Source organism: Heterodontus francisci, chromosome 2 (genome assembly GCF_036365525.1).
Source record: "Heterodontus francisci isolate sHetFra1 chromosome 2, sHetFra1.hap1, whole genome shotgun sequence".
Taxonomy (NCBI): Eukaryota; Metazoa; Chordata; class Chondrichthyes; order Heterodontiformes; family Heterodontidae; genus Heterodontus; species Heterodontus francisci.
The window spans coordinates 132,708,467-132,725,701 of record NC_090372.1 but is presented as its reverse complement, the minus strand read 5'-3'; the positions used below and the strand labels follow the sequence as shown (position 1 = coordinate 132,725,701).

The 17,235-nt window shown below is 43.7% G+C and overlaps 1 protein-coding gene across 2 annotated transcripts in view; it reads right to left on the bottom strand.

The window, feature by feature from the left end:
* LOC137346960 (aromatic-L-amino-acid decarboxylase-like) overlaps nt 1-17,235 on the bottom strand; it is a 186,284-nt gene that overhangs the window by 1,030 nt on the left and 168,019 nt on the right. For both annotated transcript variants that reach the window (XM_068010926.1, XM_068010918.1), the window contains one exon: nt 13,785-13,886. In XM_068010926.1, the coding sequence (XP_067867027.1) occupies nt 13,785-13,886 (102 nt within the window). The remainder of the gene's footprint in view (nt 1-13,784; nt 13,887-17,235) is intronic.

Here is a 17,235-nt window from a genome sequence, read left to right as displayed (position 1 = left end):
TTCAGGCACAGCGTTCCAGATCCTGACAACTCTCTGAATGAAAAAGTTTGTCTTGTTACGACCAGGTGAGAAAGGTGTATAGGGGTCCTTCTCAGCCTTCATCTGGTCTTACTGTAACAGGGTTTAATTTTAAACACATCGTGTTTTTAGGTCCCCCTTGGTGAATCCTTGTTCACCGCTTTCCAATTATAAGGCAAAGAAACCAGCACAAACACACTTTCTTAGGTTTAAAGAAGAAAAGTTGAAATTTATTAAACTTGAACTTAAACTCTAATTTGGTTGATGCCTACGGACACGACACGCCCACGTGAGCATGCAGACGTGTTATACACATGCAGATGGAGACAGAACAAAGCAGAAGAAATGTAGTGGAAAAGTTTGAGGCAATATCTGAAGAGTTTTTGTTATGGTTTTTCAAGCTCACTGCAGAGTCCTTGATTGTAGGTAGATCTTGCTTTTCGTTAGGGCCCAGTATTCTTCTTCAACCTTGTTCACTGCAGTAGACTTTTCTCTCTTGGGATTCATGTGTCTTCAGTGGATTCAGAGTCTTGTTAGAGAAAGATGAGAGCAAACAGGAAAGATCTTCTCAATCCATGAGCAAACAGTCTTTCTCAGTTCAAACTGTACAATTCAGAAAACCCCAGGTTACCAAGCAGGTTAGTCATGTGACTAAATGGTCTGACCACCTTAGCAGTCTCTGGAATGTTCCTCTTGCATACAATACCTGGTGATCAAGGTTCATTGTGGATTGAATATATCGGGGAATGGTCCTTTGTCCTTCTAATCACAGTCTGTTAATATGCAAATATCTTTTCCAGCCACGGCTGAAACAAGTCCTTTCTTCACTCCAGTAACAGCTTAAAATCAATGTTCATGACAAAATTAATCTGCCTCATTCTTGGCAAGTGGAGGCCTCGCATGACACTCTTCATCGCCCTGTAGATCTTTTGCAAATAATTTTAAATTTACAACCTCTGGTTATTGACGCACTTGTCAGAAGGAACAGCTTTTCTCTATCTACTCAATCAAAACCCCTCATCATCATGCAAAGCTCTATTAGGTCACCTCTTAATCTTTTCTGTTCCAAGGACAACAGTCCTAATTTTCCCTTATCTCTGGTAACATCCTGGTAAACCTCCTCTGGATCCTTTCTAAGGCCTTTACATCTTTCCTGAATTGTGGTGCCAAGAACTGTCCACAATCTTCCAGCTGAGGCCTAACCAGTGATTTATAAAGCTCCAACATGATCTCTTTGGTTTCATATTCTATTCCTCTATTTATAAACCTATTTATAAACCATATGCTTTTTAATCACCTTATCAACTTGCCTTGCCACTTATAACATGCTATCTTTCCATATTCGTCCTCCCAAAGTGCATCACTTCACACTTGGCCGCATTGTACTCTATCTGCCATGCTTCTGACATTCCACCATCATGTCTGTCTCATTCTGAAACCTATAACTGTCCTCATCACGATCTACTATTTTGCCAAGTTTCATATCATCTACAAACTTTGTAATGCTGTTCCCAACATCCAAGTCTTGGTCATTTATAAACATTGAAAAGAGTAATGGACCTAAATCTGACCCTTGGGGAGTTCCAATCCCAATTTGAAAAGCTCCATCCATCCACTACCACCCTTTGCGTCCTGTCACTGAGCCAATTTCGAATTCGTATTTGGAAAATGCCATCTGAAAGTCCATATATACATTTATTGCAGTACCTTGATCACCCTTTCTTGTTATTTAATCAAAGAATGCAAACAAGTTTTACTATTACTTTTACTATATTTCTCAATCTGGTCACTGCAATTCTGGAATTTTTAAATTTTACTTTTTATTTATTAGTAATAGAATAAAATCAAAAGGACTAGTTTTGTGTTTTTTTGGAATCTGCTGTGGGTTTGAGCAATCATTGCAACACTGGGATGGGAGATTTTAAACTGAGGTATAGTGTATAAAGGTTCCTTCAAAAGAAAGGCTTGCGATAGCTTTAGTGAGTGTGCTCATAAGTGAGTTTTCCCTTATTAGGAGCTCCTCTTCTTGCACATTGTATCGGGTCCTCGTCAGGCTCCTGGTTTTTATCTTGCTCTGCTGGCATTAGTCTTCCTGCTTATCTTCAGCTGCCTCTCCAGATGATGACTTTTCTAGTAGCCAGATTGTGAAGCATGCAGCAAGTCAAAATGATTCAGGAAACCATTGCAGGTCTGCACTGTACTGCATCATTGATCAATTCAAGTATCTGAATTGACCCTTTAGGCTTTTGACTCCTCAAAAAGTTGTCTGGATTTCAATCCCAATGATTTGTAAACATGGGGCATAATTTTCCCAGCATGGTGAAGGCAGGTTTGGGTGTTCCTGGGGAAGGAAAGTCTCGTAAATTGGAGTTGGGTCGGGATCCCGACTTCTCCTGCCCTTTCCAGCTTTCCCTAGAGCGGGATTGAAGGAATACGGGAAACCTTCTTGGATCTGTCGATGAGTAATTCAGAAATGGTTGAGGTTGTTAAGAAGCCAATTATGAGTTGTTTTAAATAAAAATAAGAAAAGCTGGAAATACTCAGCAGGTCTGGCAGCATCTGTGGAGAGAGAAGCAGATTTAACGTTTCGGGTCAGTGACCCTTCTTCGGAACCTGCTGAGTATTTCCAGCTTTTCTTGTTTTTATTTCAGATTTCCAGCATCCACAGTATTTTGCTTTTATGCGCTGTTTTAACCCTGAATCCTGGATTTCCCAGCCGGAACCTGTTTTCAAACCTGTCAACAACTCGCCAGGGTCACCGAGGCAAGTGCACAGTGGGAAGAGCTTCTTTAGTGAAACTGACAAGCTGTGAAGGCTTTGATCAGTTACACTGAAGATCTCCAGCAATAGCCATTGAAAGACTGCTGATCAAAGCACTTCTTCTTTCAGAGAGTGCTTTCCTGCTTGACAAGTGCTTGCCAACTTCTTGGAAGGCACTTCACCTGTCTTGCACTTCACTCACCTTCTGCTGCACTTCCCTGCTGCCAACCTTCACCATGGCATGGCAGCAGCTTATGCAGCTCCACCTTCCACCTCTGTTGAGGGTCAAGAGCAGAAGCCACACCCCTGCCAACAGCTCCAGCAGCAGCAGGAGCAACACCCATAGCAACACCAGCTGCCTTCTCCTCAGCCACAAGCCTCTCTACAGGGCAGATGAGATGGACACTAAGATCCAGCTGGAAGGAGGCAAGACTACCAATATAGGGTCTACAGGCAGAGGATCAGCTCTCTCGAAATGTCTGAGACCAGTGCCGCAGGAGGTTCGGGCTCTCATGGGAGGTCACTGCTGACATCCGCAGCCTCCTGCAACAAGACCTCCTTCCCAGTGAAACAGGTGGGGATGCATTGCCAATGGCCATTGCCCCCACACCCCCCAATGGGTCTCTGCCTATTGCCGTTACGTGCTGTCTTCTCCTGCATTGAGGGAAAGCAAAGAGGTGTGGGTAGTTGTAATGGCTTGTGTGGAGAGGAAGGAAGGACACCATTTGTGCAGGATGACCTTGAGGCATGGGTGTGAGAGAGCAATAAGCTGAGGTTGAGTGTGAGTGTTGGCTGTTCAAATGGGGATGTGAGGTGCCTGAAGACAGAGGAATTTATAAAGTTACAAGGTGTGTTGAACTCAGCAGTGGTGTGCAGGAGAATTTTGGGCAAGTCAGAATGTGGGGGTTGGCACCTGAAAGTGCTACAACATATGTATTGACCCGACAATGTGGAAAATTGCCCAGGTATATCAGGTCTACAAAAAGCAAAACAAATCCAATTCAGTCAACTACAGTCCCACCAGTTCACCTTCAATCATCATCAAAATTATGGAAGGTGTTGTCGACAGTGCTATCAAGCGGCATTTACTCAGCAATAACCTGCTTACTGATGCTCAGTTTGCGTTCTGCCAGGGCCACTCAACTCCAGACCTCATTTCAGCCTTGGATTAGAGGTGAGGTGACAGTGACTGCCCTTGACATCAAGGCAGCATTTGACCAAGTGTGGCATCAAGGTGCCTGAGCAAACTTGAAGTCAATGGGAATCAGGGCGGGGTGGGGGGGGTGGGGGCGGGGGGGTGTTGCAGTCACACTTAGCATAAAGAATGATGGCTGTTGGGGCCAATCATTTCAGCCCCAGGACAACGCTACAGGAGTTCCTCAGGATAGTATCCTAGGTCCAATCATCTTCAGTTGCTTCATCAATGACCTTCCCTCCAACATAAGGTCAGAAGTGGGGATGTTTACTGATGATTGCACAGTGTTCAGTAACATTCACTACCCCACACATTTTTTTTTATTTGGTCGTGGGTTGTGGGCATTGCTGGCTAGGCCAGCATTTATTGTCCATCCCTCATTTTTTTTATTCGTTTGTGCTATGTAGGCATCATTGGCTAGGCCAGCATTTATTACCCATCCCGAATTGCCCTTGAACTGAGTGGCTTGCTCGGTCATTTCAGAGGGCATTTAAGAGTCAACCACATTGCTGTGGGTCTGGAGTCACATGTTGGGCAGACCAGGTAAGGATGGCAAATTTCCTTCCCTAAAGAACATTCGTGAACCAGATGGATTTTTACAACAATCCACAACGGTTTCATGGTCACCATTCGACTAGCTTTTGAGAATGCTCATTGAATTGCCCTTGAGAAGATGGTGGTGAACTGCCTTCTTGAACCGCTGCAGTCCTTGGGGTGTATGTGCACCAACAATGCTGTTAGGAAGGGAGTTCCAAGAATTTGACCCAGCGACAGTGAAGGAACAGAGATATAGTTCCAAGTCAGGATGGCGTGTAGCTTGGAGGGAAACCTGCAGGTGGTGGTGTTCCCATGCATCTGCTGCCTTTGTCCTTCTAGGTGATAGAGGTCACAGGTTTGTAAGATGCTGTCAAAAGAGCTTGGTGAGTTGCTGCAGTGCATCTTCTAGATGGCCATACCCCTATGCAGCAACACCCAGATAACATTCAGGTTTGGGCTTATAATTCGCAAGTAACATTCGTGCCACACAAGTGCCAGACATTGACCATCTCCAACATGAGAGAATCGACCCATCTGCCTTTGATATTCAACAGCATTACTATCACTGAATCCCCCACTATCAACATCCTGGGAGGTGCATTGACCAGAAAGAGAAACTGGACCAGTCATAAATACTGTAGCTACAAGAGCAGGTCAAAGGCTGGGAATTCTGCGGTGAGTAACTCACCTCCTGAATCCCCAAAGCCTGACCACCATCTACAAGGCACAAGTCAGGAGTGTGATGTAATACTCTTCACTTGCCTGGATGAGTGAAGCTCCACCAACACTCAAAAAGCTCAGCACCATCCAAGCCAAAGCAGCCCACTTGATCGGCACTCCATCCAGCACCTTAAACATTCACACCCTACACCACCAGCCCACATTGACAGCAGTATGTATTATCTACAAGATGCACTGCAGCAACTTGCCGAGTCTCCTTCGACAGCACCTTCCAAACCCATGACACTGTCACCTAGAAGAACCAGGGCATCAGATGCATGTGAATACCACCATCTGAAAGTTCCCCTCCAAGCCACACACCATCCTGACTTGGAACTATATCGCCATTCCTTCAGTGTCGCTGGGTCAAAATACTGGAACTCCCTCCCTCACATACACTATATGGACTGCAGCGGTTCAAGAAGGCGACTCATCAGCACCTTTTCAAGGACAATTATGAATAGGCAACAAATGCTGACCTTGCCATTAACGTTCACATCTCACGAATGAATAAAAGAAAAATTGTCATTTCTTCCTGAGGTCCTGGATCCTCTTGGTACACTGTCTCTAGATTGGAGGGAGCACATTCCTGCTGCTGAATTACAAGCATATGAACATACGAACTAGGAGCTGGAGTAGGCTATTTGGCCCCTTGAGCCAGCTCCACCATTCTATAAGTTCATGGCTGATCTGTTTGTGGACACAACTTCACTTTCCTCCCTACCCCGATACCCTTTGACTTCCTTGCTTGTCAAGAATCTGTCTATCTCTGCCTTAAAAACATTCAGTGACCCTGCCTCTACCACTGTCTGGGAAAGAGAGTTCCACAGACTCACGACCCTCTAAGAGAAATAAATTCTCCTCATCCCTGTCGTAAATGGCAGACCTCTTATTTTTAAACAGTGCCCCTTAATTTTAATCTCTCTCACAAGGGGAAACATCCTTTCAGCATCCACCATGTCAGGTCCCCTCAGGATTTAAACTTAAATAAGGGCAATTATGAAGGCATGAAAGCAGAGTGAACTGGCAAATTAGGTTAAGCCAAACGTCAATAGAGATGCAGTGGCAGACATTTAAGGGGATATTTCGGAATACACAGAATAGATACATTCCAACGAGGAAGAAAAATTCCAAGGGGAGGGCCCACCATCCATGGTTAACTAAAAAAGTTAAAGATAGTATCAAACATAAAAAAAAAGCATATAATTGCACAAAGATGGGTGGCAGGTCAGAAGATTGGACAGAATATAAAAAACAACAAAGAAAGACTAAAAGGTTAATAAGGAGGGAAGGATTAGAGTATGACAGAAAGCTAGCTAGAAATATAAAAACAGGTAGTAAGAGTTGCTGTAGATATTCAAAGAGGAAAAGAGTTAACAAAGTGAGTGTTTGTCCTATAGAAAGTGAGTCTGGGGAAATAAGGAGATGGCAGATGAACTGAACAGGTATTTTGCATCATTCTTTATTATAGAAGATACAAATAATATCCCAGTAATGGCTGTAAATCAGGAAATAGAAGGGAGGGAGAATACCAAGAAAATTACAATCACAAGGGAGGTGGAACTGATCAAATTGTTGCAGCTGCGGGCTGACAAGTCCCCTGGTGCTGGTGGACATCCTCCTAGCGTTTAAAAGAAGTGGCTGGTGAGATAGTTGATACATTGGTTTTAATTTTCCAAAATTCGCTATATTTGGGGAAGGCTCCATGACATTGGAAAATAGCGAATGTAATTCTCTTATTCAAAAAGGGAGGGAGACAGAAAATAGGAAACTATAGGCCAATTAACTTAACATCTGCCATAGGGAAAATGTTAGAAGCTATTATTAAAGATGTTATAGCAGGGCACTTAGAAAAATTCAAGGCAATCAGGCAGAGTCAACATGATTTTGTGAAAAGGAAATCATGTCTAATCAATTTATTGGAGTTCTTTGAAGAAGTAACATTTGCTGTGGAACTGGTGAATGTACTGTACTTAGATTTCCAGAAGGCATTTGATAAGGTGCCACATCAAAGGTTATTGCGGAAAATAAGAGCTCATGGTGTAAGGGGTAACATTGGCCTGGATAGAAGATTGGCTAGCGAACAGGAAACAGAGAGGAGACATAAATGGGTCATTTTCTGGTTGGTAAGATGTAATGAGTTGAGTGCCACAGGGATCATTGCTGGGGCCTCAACGTTTTGTAACTTATATAAATGACTTGGCTGAAGGGACCGAAGGTATGGTAGCTAAATTTGCTGATGACACGAAGATAGGTAGGAGAGTAAGTTGTGAGAAGGACATAAGGATGCTACAAAGGGATTATAGATAGGTTAGGTAAGTGGGCAAAAAACTAACAAATGGAGTATAATGTGGAAAATTGTGAAATTGTCCATTTTGGCAGGAAGAATAAAGAAGGATATTATCTAAATGGTGAGAGATTGTAGAGTTCTGAGATGCAGAGGGATCTGGGTGTCCTAGTGCATGAATCGCAAAAGGTTAGTATGCAGGGACAGCAAGTAATTAGGAAAGCTTATAAAATGTTATCGTTTATTGCGAGGGGAATTGAATACAAAAGTGGGGAGGTTATGCTTCAGTTTTACATGGCATTGGTGAGATCACATCTGGAGTACAGTGTACAGTATTGGTCTCCTTAATTAAGGAAGGATGTAAATGCATTGGGAGCAGTTCTGAGAAGGTTTACTAGACTAATACCTGGAATGGGCAGGTTGTCTTATGAGGAGAGGTTGGACAGGCTAGGCTTGTATCCACTGGAGTTTAGAAGAGTAAGAGGCGACTTGATTGAAGCATACAAGATTCTGAGGGGTCTTGACAGGGTGGATGTGGAAAGGATGTTTCCTCGTGTGCAAGAATCTAGATCTAGGGGTCACTGTTTAAAAATAAGGTGTTGCGCATTTAAGATCGAGATGAGGAGAAATCTTTTCTCTCAGAGGGTCATGAGTCTTTGGAACTCTTTTCCTCTAATGATGGTGGAAGCAGTGTCTTTGAATATTTTTAAGGCAGAGACAGATAGATTCTTGATAAGCAAGGGGGTGAAAGGTTATCGTGGTAGGCGGGAATGTGCAGTTGAGGTTACAATCAGATGAACCACGATCTTGATGAATGGTGGAGCAGGCTCGAGGGGCCAAGTGGTCTACTGTTGCTCCGATTTCGTATGCTCGTATCTTATGTTGTATGTTATATGTTTCAATAAAATCACCTCTCATCCTACTAAACGCCAATGAATAAAGACCCAACCTGTCCAACTTTTCCTCATAAGATAACCCTCTCATCCCAGAAATCAGTAGAGTGAACTTTCTTTCATCTGCTTCCAATGCAGTTATATCCTTCCTCACATAAGGAGACCAAAACTGTACACAATACACGAGATGTGGTCTCACCAATGCCCTGTACAACTGTAGCAAAACATCTCTACTTTGATATTCCATTCCACTTGCAATAAATGACAACTTTGCATTTGCCTTCTTAATCACTTGCTGTATCTGCATACCAACTTCTTGTGTTTTGTGTACTAGGACACCCGGATCCCTCTGCATCTCTGAGTTCTGCAATCTCTCTCCATTTAAATATTATGTTGCTTTCCTATTTTTCCGGCCAAAGTGGACAAGTTCACACTTTCCCACATTATACTCCATCTGCCAAATCTTTGCCCCCTCACTTAACCTATCTATATCCTTTTGCAGACTCCTTATGTCCTCTTCACAATTTACTCTCATCCCTATCTTTGTGTCATCAGTAAATTTAGCAATCATACGATCTATCCCTTCACCCAAGTCATTGATATAAATAGTAAATAGTTGAGGTCCCAGCACTGATCACCGTGGCACTCCATTAGTTACAGCTTGCCAACTTGAAGACGATCCATTTATGCCTACTCTCTGTTTCCTGTTAGCTAACCAATCCTCTATCCATGCTCATATGTTACCCCCCTATACCATGGACTCTTATTTTATTTAGTTACGTTTGATGTGGCACATTGTCGAATGCCTTCTGGAAATCCAAGTGCACACATCCATGGTTCCCCTTTATCCATGTTGTTTGTTACTTCCTCAATACCCGTGCAGGCGGGCGAGGGCCCTTAAGTGGCCGTTAAGTGGCCACTTAAGGGTCTCGATGGGCCACGGGTGGGCGGGCCATTTCCCACCCCCCCACCTGACCTCCGTAAATTTATCCGGAGGTGGAATCGGGGCGGGTAGGCCTCCCAGAGCCTGCCGCTCAATTTTATGCTGCCCCCACGCCACCATCCGACTCGCTGGGGCGGTGTAAAATTCCGGCCTTACTATCTGTTTTTACAATTCTAGCTAGCTTTCTCTCGTACTCTAATTTCTCTCTCATTATTCTTTTCGTCATTCTTTGCTTTTTAAAATATTTTGTCCAATCTTCTGACCTACCATTACTCTTCGCTGAATTGTACGCTTTTTCTTTGAATTTGATACGATCTTTAACTGCCTTCGTTAGCCATGGATGGTGTGTCCTTCCCAAGAGTCTTTTTTCTCACTGGAATGTATCTTTGCTGAGTGTTATGAAATATTCCAATGTCTGCCACTGCATCTCTAGTGACCTATCCCTTAACCTAATTTCCCAGTTTACTTTCGCCAGCTCTGTCCTCAAACCCTCATAATTACCCTTATTTAAGTTTAAAACACTAGTCTTAGATCCACTCTTCTCACCCTCAAACTGAATGCAAAATTCAATCATGTTGTGATCATTGCTACCAAGGGGTGCCTCTACTATGAGGTCATTAATTAAACCTGTCTCATTACACATTACCAGATCTAGAGTAGCCTGCTCTGTGGTTGGCCCGAGAACATGCTGCTCTAAGAAACTGTCCGGAAAACACTCCATGAACTCACCTTCCAGGCTACCTTTGCCAATCTGATTTGTCCAATCTAGCTGTAGATTAAAATCACCCACGATTAATGCCAGACCTTTCTCACAAGCCCCCATTATTTCTTCCTGTATACCCCTTCCGACAGTGTGGTTACTGTTCAGGGGCCTATAAACTACTCCCACAAGTGACTTCCGACCTTTACTATTCCTTATCTCCACCCAAACTGATTCTACGTCTTCATTTTTAGAAATAAGGTCACCTCTCTCTATTGCACTAATGTCATCCTTAATTAACGGAGCTACCCCTCCACCTTTTCCTAGTTTCCTGTCCTTCTGAAATGTCATGTACTCTTGAATATTCAGGCCCCAGCCTTTGCCATCTTGCAACCATGTCTCTGTAATGGCTATCAGATCATACATATTTATTTCTATTTGAGCGATCAATTCATCTGTTTTGTTACGAATGCCATGCACATTCAAATATAAAGCCTTTAGTTCTGTCTTTTTACTATTTACACAACCTCTAGCCTTAGCTGCCTGCACACTCTTAATTTTGTATATTCTGTCCCTTCCTGCCAGGCTCTGATTATTAATTCCCTTATTGCTACTTTGGTCTCTTGCCTTGTCCTCTCTCTTTAATTTATCATACATTCTCTCATTTGATCCCTCGCCCCCACTATTTAGTTTAAAGCCCTCTCCACCGCCCGAGTTATACGACTCACCAGAACACTGGTCCCAGCATGGTTCAGGTGAAGACTGTTCCAATGGTAGAGCACCCACTTTCTCCTGTACTGGTGCCAGTGCCCCATGAATCGAAACCCATTTCTCTCACAACAATCTTTGAGCCACACATTTAACTCTCTAATCTTATTTACTCTACACCAATTTGCTTGTGGTTCAGGTAATAATCCGGAAATTATTACCTTTGAGGTTCTGCTTTTTAAATTTAGCCCCGAGCTGCTCATACTCTCTATGCAGAACTTCTTTCCTGGCCCTACCTATGTCGTTGGTACCCACGTGGACCACGACAACTGGATGCTCCCCCTCCCACTGCAAGTTCCTGTCCAGCCCTGAGTAGAGGTCCCAAACCCTTGGTAACACAGCCTACTGGACTCTCGCTCTTGACTGCAGAGAACGGTTTCCATCCCCCTTTAATTAGAAATCCTTCCTATTACAGAATGGACACATCATTGATTAGTTGGGGAGCTCAAAGGTGGGATGACAATTTGTTTGCTGTGGTAAAGAGCAACAGCCAGGCACACTACTGAGAGAGTTGGGCTCCAGACCCGAGAATGGTCCTGCTGTTTTGACAGGTACAATGGTGAGAAGATTCCGCCCATTGTATCTGATGCCTTTGCCTCAACAGCAGCGCTAATGCCGACTATGTCAGCAGCAATGAATGCCTCTCGGTCCTCTATTTCTGAGCCTCTACTGAAGTCTGTGATAGGAACATAGGAACATAGGAGTAGGAGTAGCCATTCAACCTGTCGAGCCTGCTTCGCCATTCAATACGATCATGGCTACCTCAAGGCCATTTTCCCATGCTATCCCCATATCCCTTGCTGTAATTAGTATCCAGATATCTACTGATTTCTGTCTTGAACATAGAAAGATAGGTACATAGGAAGATAGGAACAGGAGTAGGCCATTCAGCCCCTCGAGCCTGTCCCGCCATTCAATGAGATCATGGCTGATCCGCGGCCTAATTCCATATACCTGCCTTTGGCCCATATCCCTTAATATCTTTGCTTAATAAAAATCTATCTTAGATTTAAAATTAACAACTGTTCTAGCTTCAACTGCTGTTTGTGGGAGAGAATTCCAAACCTCAATGTTTGAGCTTCCACAGCCTTCTGGGGTACAGAATTCCAAAGCTTCACCACCCTGAGTGAGGAAATTTCTCCTCTTTTCAGTCCTAAATGGCCTATCTCTTATTTTGAGACAGTGCCCCTGGTTCTAGAACCCCTAGCCAGGGGAAACATCCTTCCTGCATCTACCCCGTTGAGCTCTGTAAGAATTTTATATGCTTCAATGAGATCTCCTCTCATTCTTCGAAACACTACAGAATACAGGCCCAGCTTCCTCAATCTCTCCTCATAAGACAATCCCGCCATTCCAGGGATTAGTCTGGTGAACCTCCATTTCACTCCCTCTATGGCATGTATATCCTTCGTTAGATGAGGAGATCAAAACTGTACACAATACCCCAAGTGCTGTCTCACCAAGGCTCTATATAATTGCAGCAGGACTTCTTTACTCCTGTACTCAAAACCCCTTGCGATCAAGACCAACATAGCATTTGCCTTCCGAATTGATTGCTGAGCCTGCATGTGAGCTTTTAGTGACTCAGGAACAAGGTCATCCAGGTCCCTGTGGACATCAACACTTCCCAATCTCTCACCATTTAAGAAATACTCTGTCTTCCTGTTTTTTCTACCAAAGTGGATAATTTCGCACTTAATCACATTATATTCCATCTGCCATATTCTTGCCCATTCACTTAACCTGTCCAAGTACCCTTGGAGCCTCATTGCATCCTCCTCACAACTTACATTCCCACCTAGTTTTGTGATGGTACCAATCATTTGCTGGGCGACAATCCTATTGGCACAATGCACTTCATTGTATGTCAGTTGCTCTGAGGGGATACAATGGAGTCATGAGCTATTGCGGTAAGGTGTAGCCTTTGTCTGGGAGTAGCCAACCAGAACAGTGCCCTGGACTCGTAAACAGTCCTGTAATCTTTGCCTTAAAATTAAAAATGTTAATTGCCGCTTCCCAGGTAGCATGCTTTCACCTGCCTGATGACATGCTTGGCATTGCTTACAACCTGCACATTCAGTGAGTGCATCCTGACTCTGTAAAGGGACAAAGATGGTTCCATGAGCCCTGTCAATGGTTACATGAGCCACGCCAATGGCCCCACAGACCTGGAGAAATCCTGCCAACCTTTAAAAAATTATCCTCTCTTTTTCAATGGCTGCACGATCCATTTGAATTGAGATTAATTGGGCAGCTCTCTGAAACAGTCCATCAGTCACATCAGGTGAGCTTCAAATTGAACTAATGTGGCACATGTCTCCTGATGTAGCCTGAAAATAACCTGTGGGTAAAAAATTAAGTGCCACTGTCATTTTAATAGCTATATTTAGCACTAGGGCTGAAGGCTCTTAAATCCATGGAAAGGAGCTGGCACGACTGTTATTGTTTTCTTTGTAAATCACAACCTTCTGATGCACTGGCATTTTGATGAGATATGAATGCTTTATAGTGGGCATCTGTGGATTGACAATTTATGTCTGGGTGCCTTACCAATGTGACATCTCTCTGTGCTTCCTTATCATCCTCCTCTGCAAAAATAGAGGCTTGCCCAGGTAAAAGAGTATCTTTGGGGGTGCCAGAATCAAGAAAGCAACACTGGTAGAATATGCATCCCAGCAATGATCCTTCACTCAGCAAAATTCAAATTTAGCAGTTCTTAACGGAAAGAACTTCCAAAGCAAACAGATAAATTAAGCGAAAGTGCTGATACCTCTCGAAGACTGCAACTGATATATTGGTATTAATTTGTGGGGGTGATAACCTGACATTGTGGTTGTAAAGCAGCATTAAACAATGGATACTTGTTACATGAGAATTTTAAGGGCGTGAATAGGTTTTCGGTAGACATTGTGGGGACTAGGAATCCCTCTGTAGTATTTAATATTAACAGTATTTTTGCTTACCTTCAGTCTGAAGCACACCAGTCCTAATACGACATCATTTACAATCTCAAACTGATCATCTTGACGTACCAAACTCTCAAACTCATGTGCCAGATCCACCTGCTGCAGCAAACACAACACAAATGGATGTTGAGATCCCAGTTTTTGATAAACATGTTTATCAGCAAAAATAAATGACACTCACACAAAGTGAAGAAAATTGGACAAAAATTGTCTAACATTGTCACCTGTCATGGTTCTGTAGTTTGTTTTTCAGAATATACGGTTTGCCTTTAAAGCTTGCAAGGGATCAGTATTGCTTTAAGAACCAGCAAGCCTCAGGAGTTATAGGAAGGTGCATTTTCATTGCCTTAGAAACAGTCATTTGGAGACTGCGATTCAAAGGGTGCATTCTCGTTGCCATAGAAACAGCCACTGGGAGTGAGTCTCATGCAATACATTTGTTACAATTCAGTTTTGGACTGGCTTTTAGTTGAAGACAGTTTGTACGAACAGAACACAGACACAGAGGATACAGCTGTGGTGTTTAGCACACCTGAAAAAGAGCTCTCAACCATTTAAACTGAAGGAATAAGATCTTAGTCTGTTCAATTATTATCTCTCAAAATTCTAAAACATCAAGCCAAAACAGAGATCTCTGGTAATTTAATCTGAAGGGATGGAAGTTAGTCTGTGACAATCTTTTATCCCTCAAAAACTCTAAAATCAGATTGATTCTGTTGAAAGTGTTTGCAAATCGTTAATTGTTGAAATTCGCTGGAGAAGGACTTCAAGCAACATTCTGTGAGGACTTCAAGCAACATTGGACTGTAAATTTGCAAGGACTCTAGCTTTTTCTATTTTAAATATTGTTTATATCTTCATAGTGTTTAAGAATTTAGTTCTTTTAACTAAAGAGTTAATTTGTTGATTTAAAGACAGCTGGTTTGGTTAGCCTAATTCGGGGGGGGGGGGGGGTTGTGGGGGGGTTAATAGATGGTACAATTTGGCTGGGTCTTTCTTTAATTTGAAAAGTTTTAAATAATATGTCAGCCAATCTGTGGAGTGACGGGATTGAATTAACAGCGCGTTGGTCCACCACAATCAGAATCGTATATTTTGATTGGGGGCTTTGACTGGAGCGGTCAGTCGTTACACACCATCTATGTACATTAAATATGAGAACATTTATAAATAAGACAAAGTACAGGACAGGCGCAACTATCAAAATCAAATTAAATTTTTGTTTCAACAAATATTTTTAACAAAGCTCTTGATTTATTAAAGAAAAAACATGAGAGAGAATTTTCTGACATTATCAGGTTAAATTTCCTCTGTGTATCCTGTGTATGAATCAATTCTTGGGACTGCACAGTACAGAAAAAGGGATGGAGACCAGTAAAGCATAACAACATTTCCAGCAGGTCGAGGCAAGAGTTTCCTTATAGCAATCAACTAACATCAATATATGTAATAATGTGTCCCATGTTTTTCTGGCCGTTATGCTAAATCGTCACTGTTTCCAAGTGATACCCATATTAATTGGTATCTGGGATTGCAAGTGGCCGAACTGTACTTTAAAGGGCCAATGAAAAAGATTAATTCAACAGTTTTTAAAAGTCATTTCTGTAATGCTTTTGTGGTGAAAATAGGCAGATTTTGTAATGGAAAGGAGATGTGATCAAAAGCTCAGCGTACGACATTGGCCAGCTCCGAAAGACAACTTCAGTCTTCCTTGTGTTTAAATGGAGGAAATTGTGGGTCTTCTAGGACTGAATGCTGAACATGCAGTCTGACAATGCAGAAGTATTGGAAGTGCCGAGAGAGGTGGTGGAGAGGTAAAGATGGGTGTTATCAACATACATGTGGAAGAGAACCCATATCTGTGAATGATGTCACCAAGGGATTGACAAGGGAGTCAAGGGTTATGATGCCTCCCTGCTGATTCTCCTTCAGGCTGCAAGGGAAAGGTGGGAGGTCCTTTGCCTCAGCGATGGAAGAAGAGGTCTTCCTGCCTGACCAGGCAAGCCTGGATGGAGATCGCAGAGGTGGTCAGTAGCCGTGGGGTCATCTGTCGTAACTGAGTGCAGTGCAGGAACAGGGTCAATGACCTCCTATGCTCAGCCAAGATAAGTGGTGCAGTTCCAGACAGCTTATTGTGATCTGCTGGGCCAGAAGCGTAATGCCACCTGGTTGCCAAAGCCATTCCAATGATAGGAAGGTCATAGCAGAATGATGGCGGATGACTGACTGTACATGTGAGACCAGTCTCCCTCATTTCTAACTCAGCCCAAGTGAGATCCATGACAGGTAGAGTCAGAATGAAAGCAGACACCCCCAGATGCTGATGAGGTGCCCACGTTAGTATTTATGTGATGCAAAGATGCTTGGAACTTGACAATAGCTGCATCCTTGATCGTAAAGGAGCAGAGGGCCCACAAGAGCAGGAAGGTGGCCAGGACCGGTGACCGGGTGCATGACCTGCGGCCTTTGTCTCAGGCCAAAGAGGAGGCACTGCAGTTAGCCGGAAGCCGAGGAGGACGTGCCATATCCGTCATCAAGATCGGGGACCCAGCTGAAGAGAGTGATTATTACCAAACAGAGAATGATTTGAAATTCAATTTTAGTGAGATATGCATTGTGGTCATCATTGCCACATGTGTCACCTAATCTCTAAATGTCTGTTGTTTACATTGTATCTTGCAGGGCACCACTCACAAATGAACCCAGACAATGATCAAATGACAACAACCTCTGAGGATGCACCATTCCATGACTCTCCTGCACCTTCTACCAATGCAGATACTTTCACTTCGATGGGATATCCGATCGGCATTAGATTCGGGATCACAAGCTGGTGAGAGCACCACACACGCGCCCGAGCAGCTGGCTGAGGCTGAGACAGCCGAGGCCTCTGACAATTGGAGGACTGTGGGTGGCCAGGCCCATGCTGAACCCCGGGCTGTTGACGAGCCTCTGGTGTCGACAGCATAGGGCATGCTGAAGTTGCAGAGAGGGGTAAGGCAACATCTGGTGGATATGCCAGAGGCCATGCGCAGCCATGAGTGGACAATTGAGGTGCCCATCCATGCCATGACTGCTGCCATGTCACAGGCATGTGAGCACATGGCTTCATCCATTGAGAGGTTGGTGACCCTCTTGGAGAGCCACATTCCGCAGATGCGCCATGACCTGCAAAACCTTGTCTTGGCCATGACTTCAAATCAGCAGTGGCAGGGCAAGGGAAGGATCAGGATTCTGGAGAGTATTCCCACTCACAGTCCTTCTCCGGTGAGCAGGGAGATTCCAACGAGCCTTGAGAGGGAGGAGGAGAGGATGTGCTCCACATTTGGGGTCTCCCCTCTGGGCGCACCGAGTGTGGACACGGACTCCTCAGCTGCTCCACCAGTAAGTCCAGCTCCAGCAGCTGTGATGCCTGAGGACAGTCCTGCACCAGTGCAGGATGCCTTCA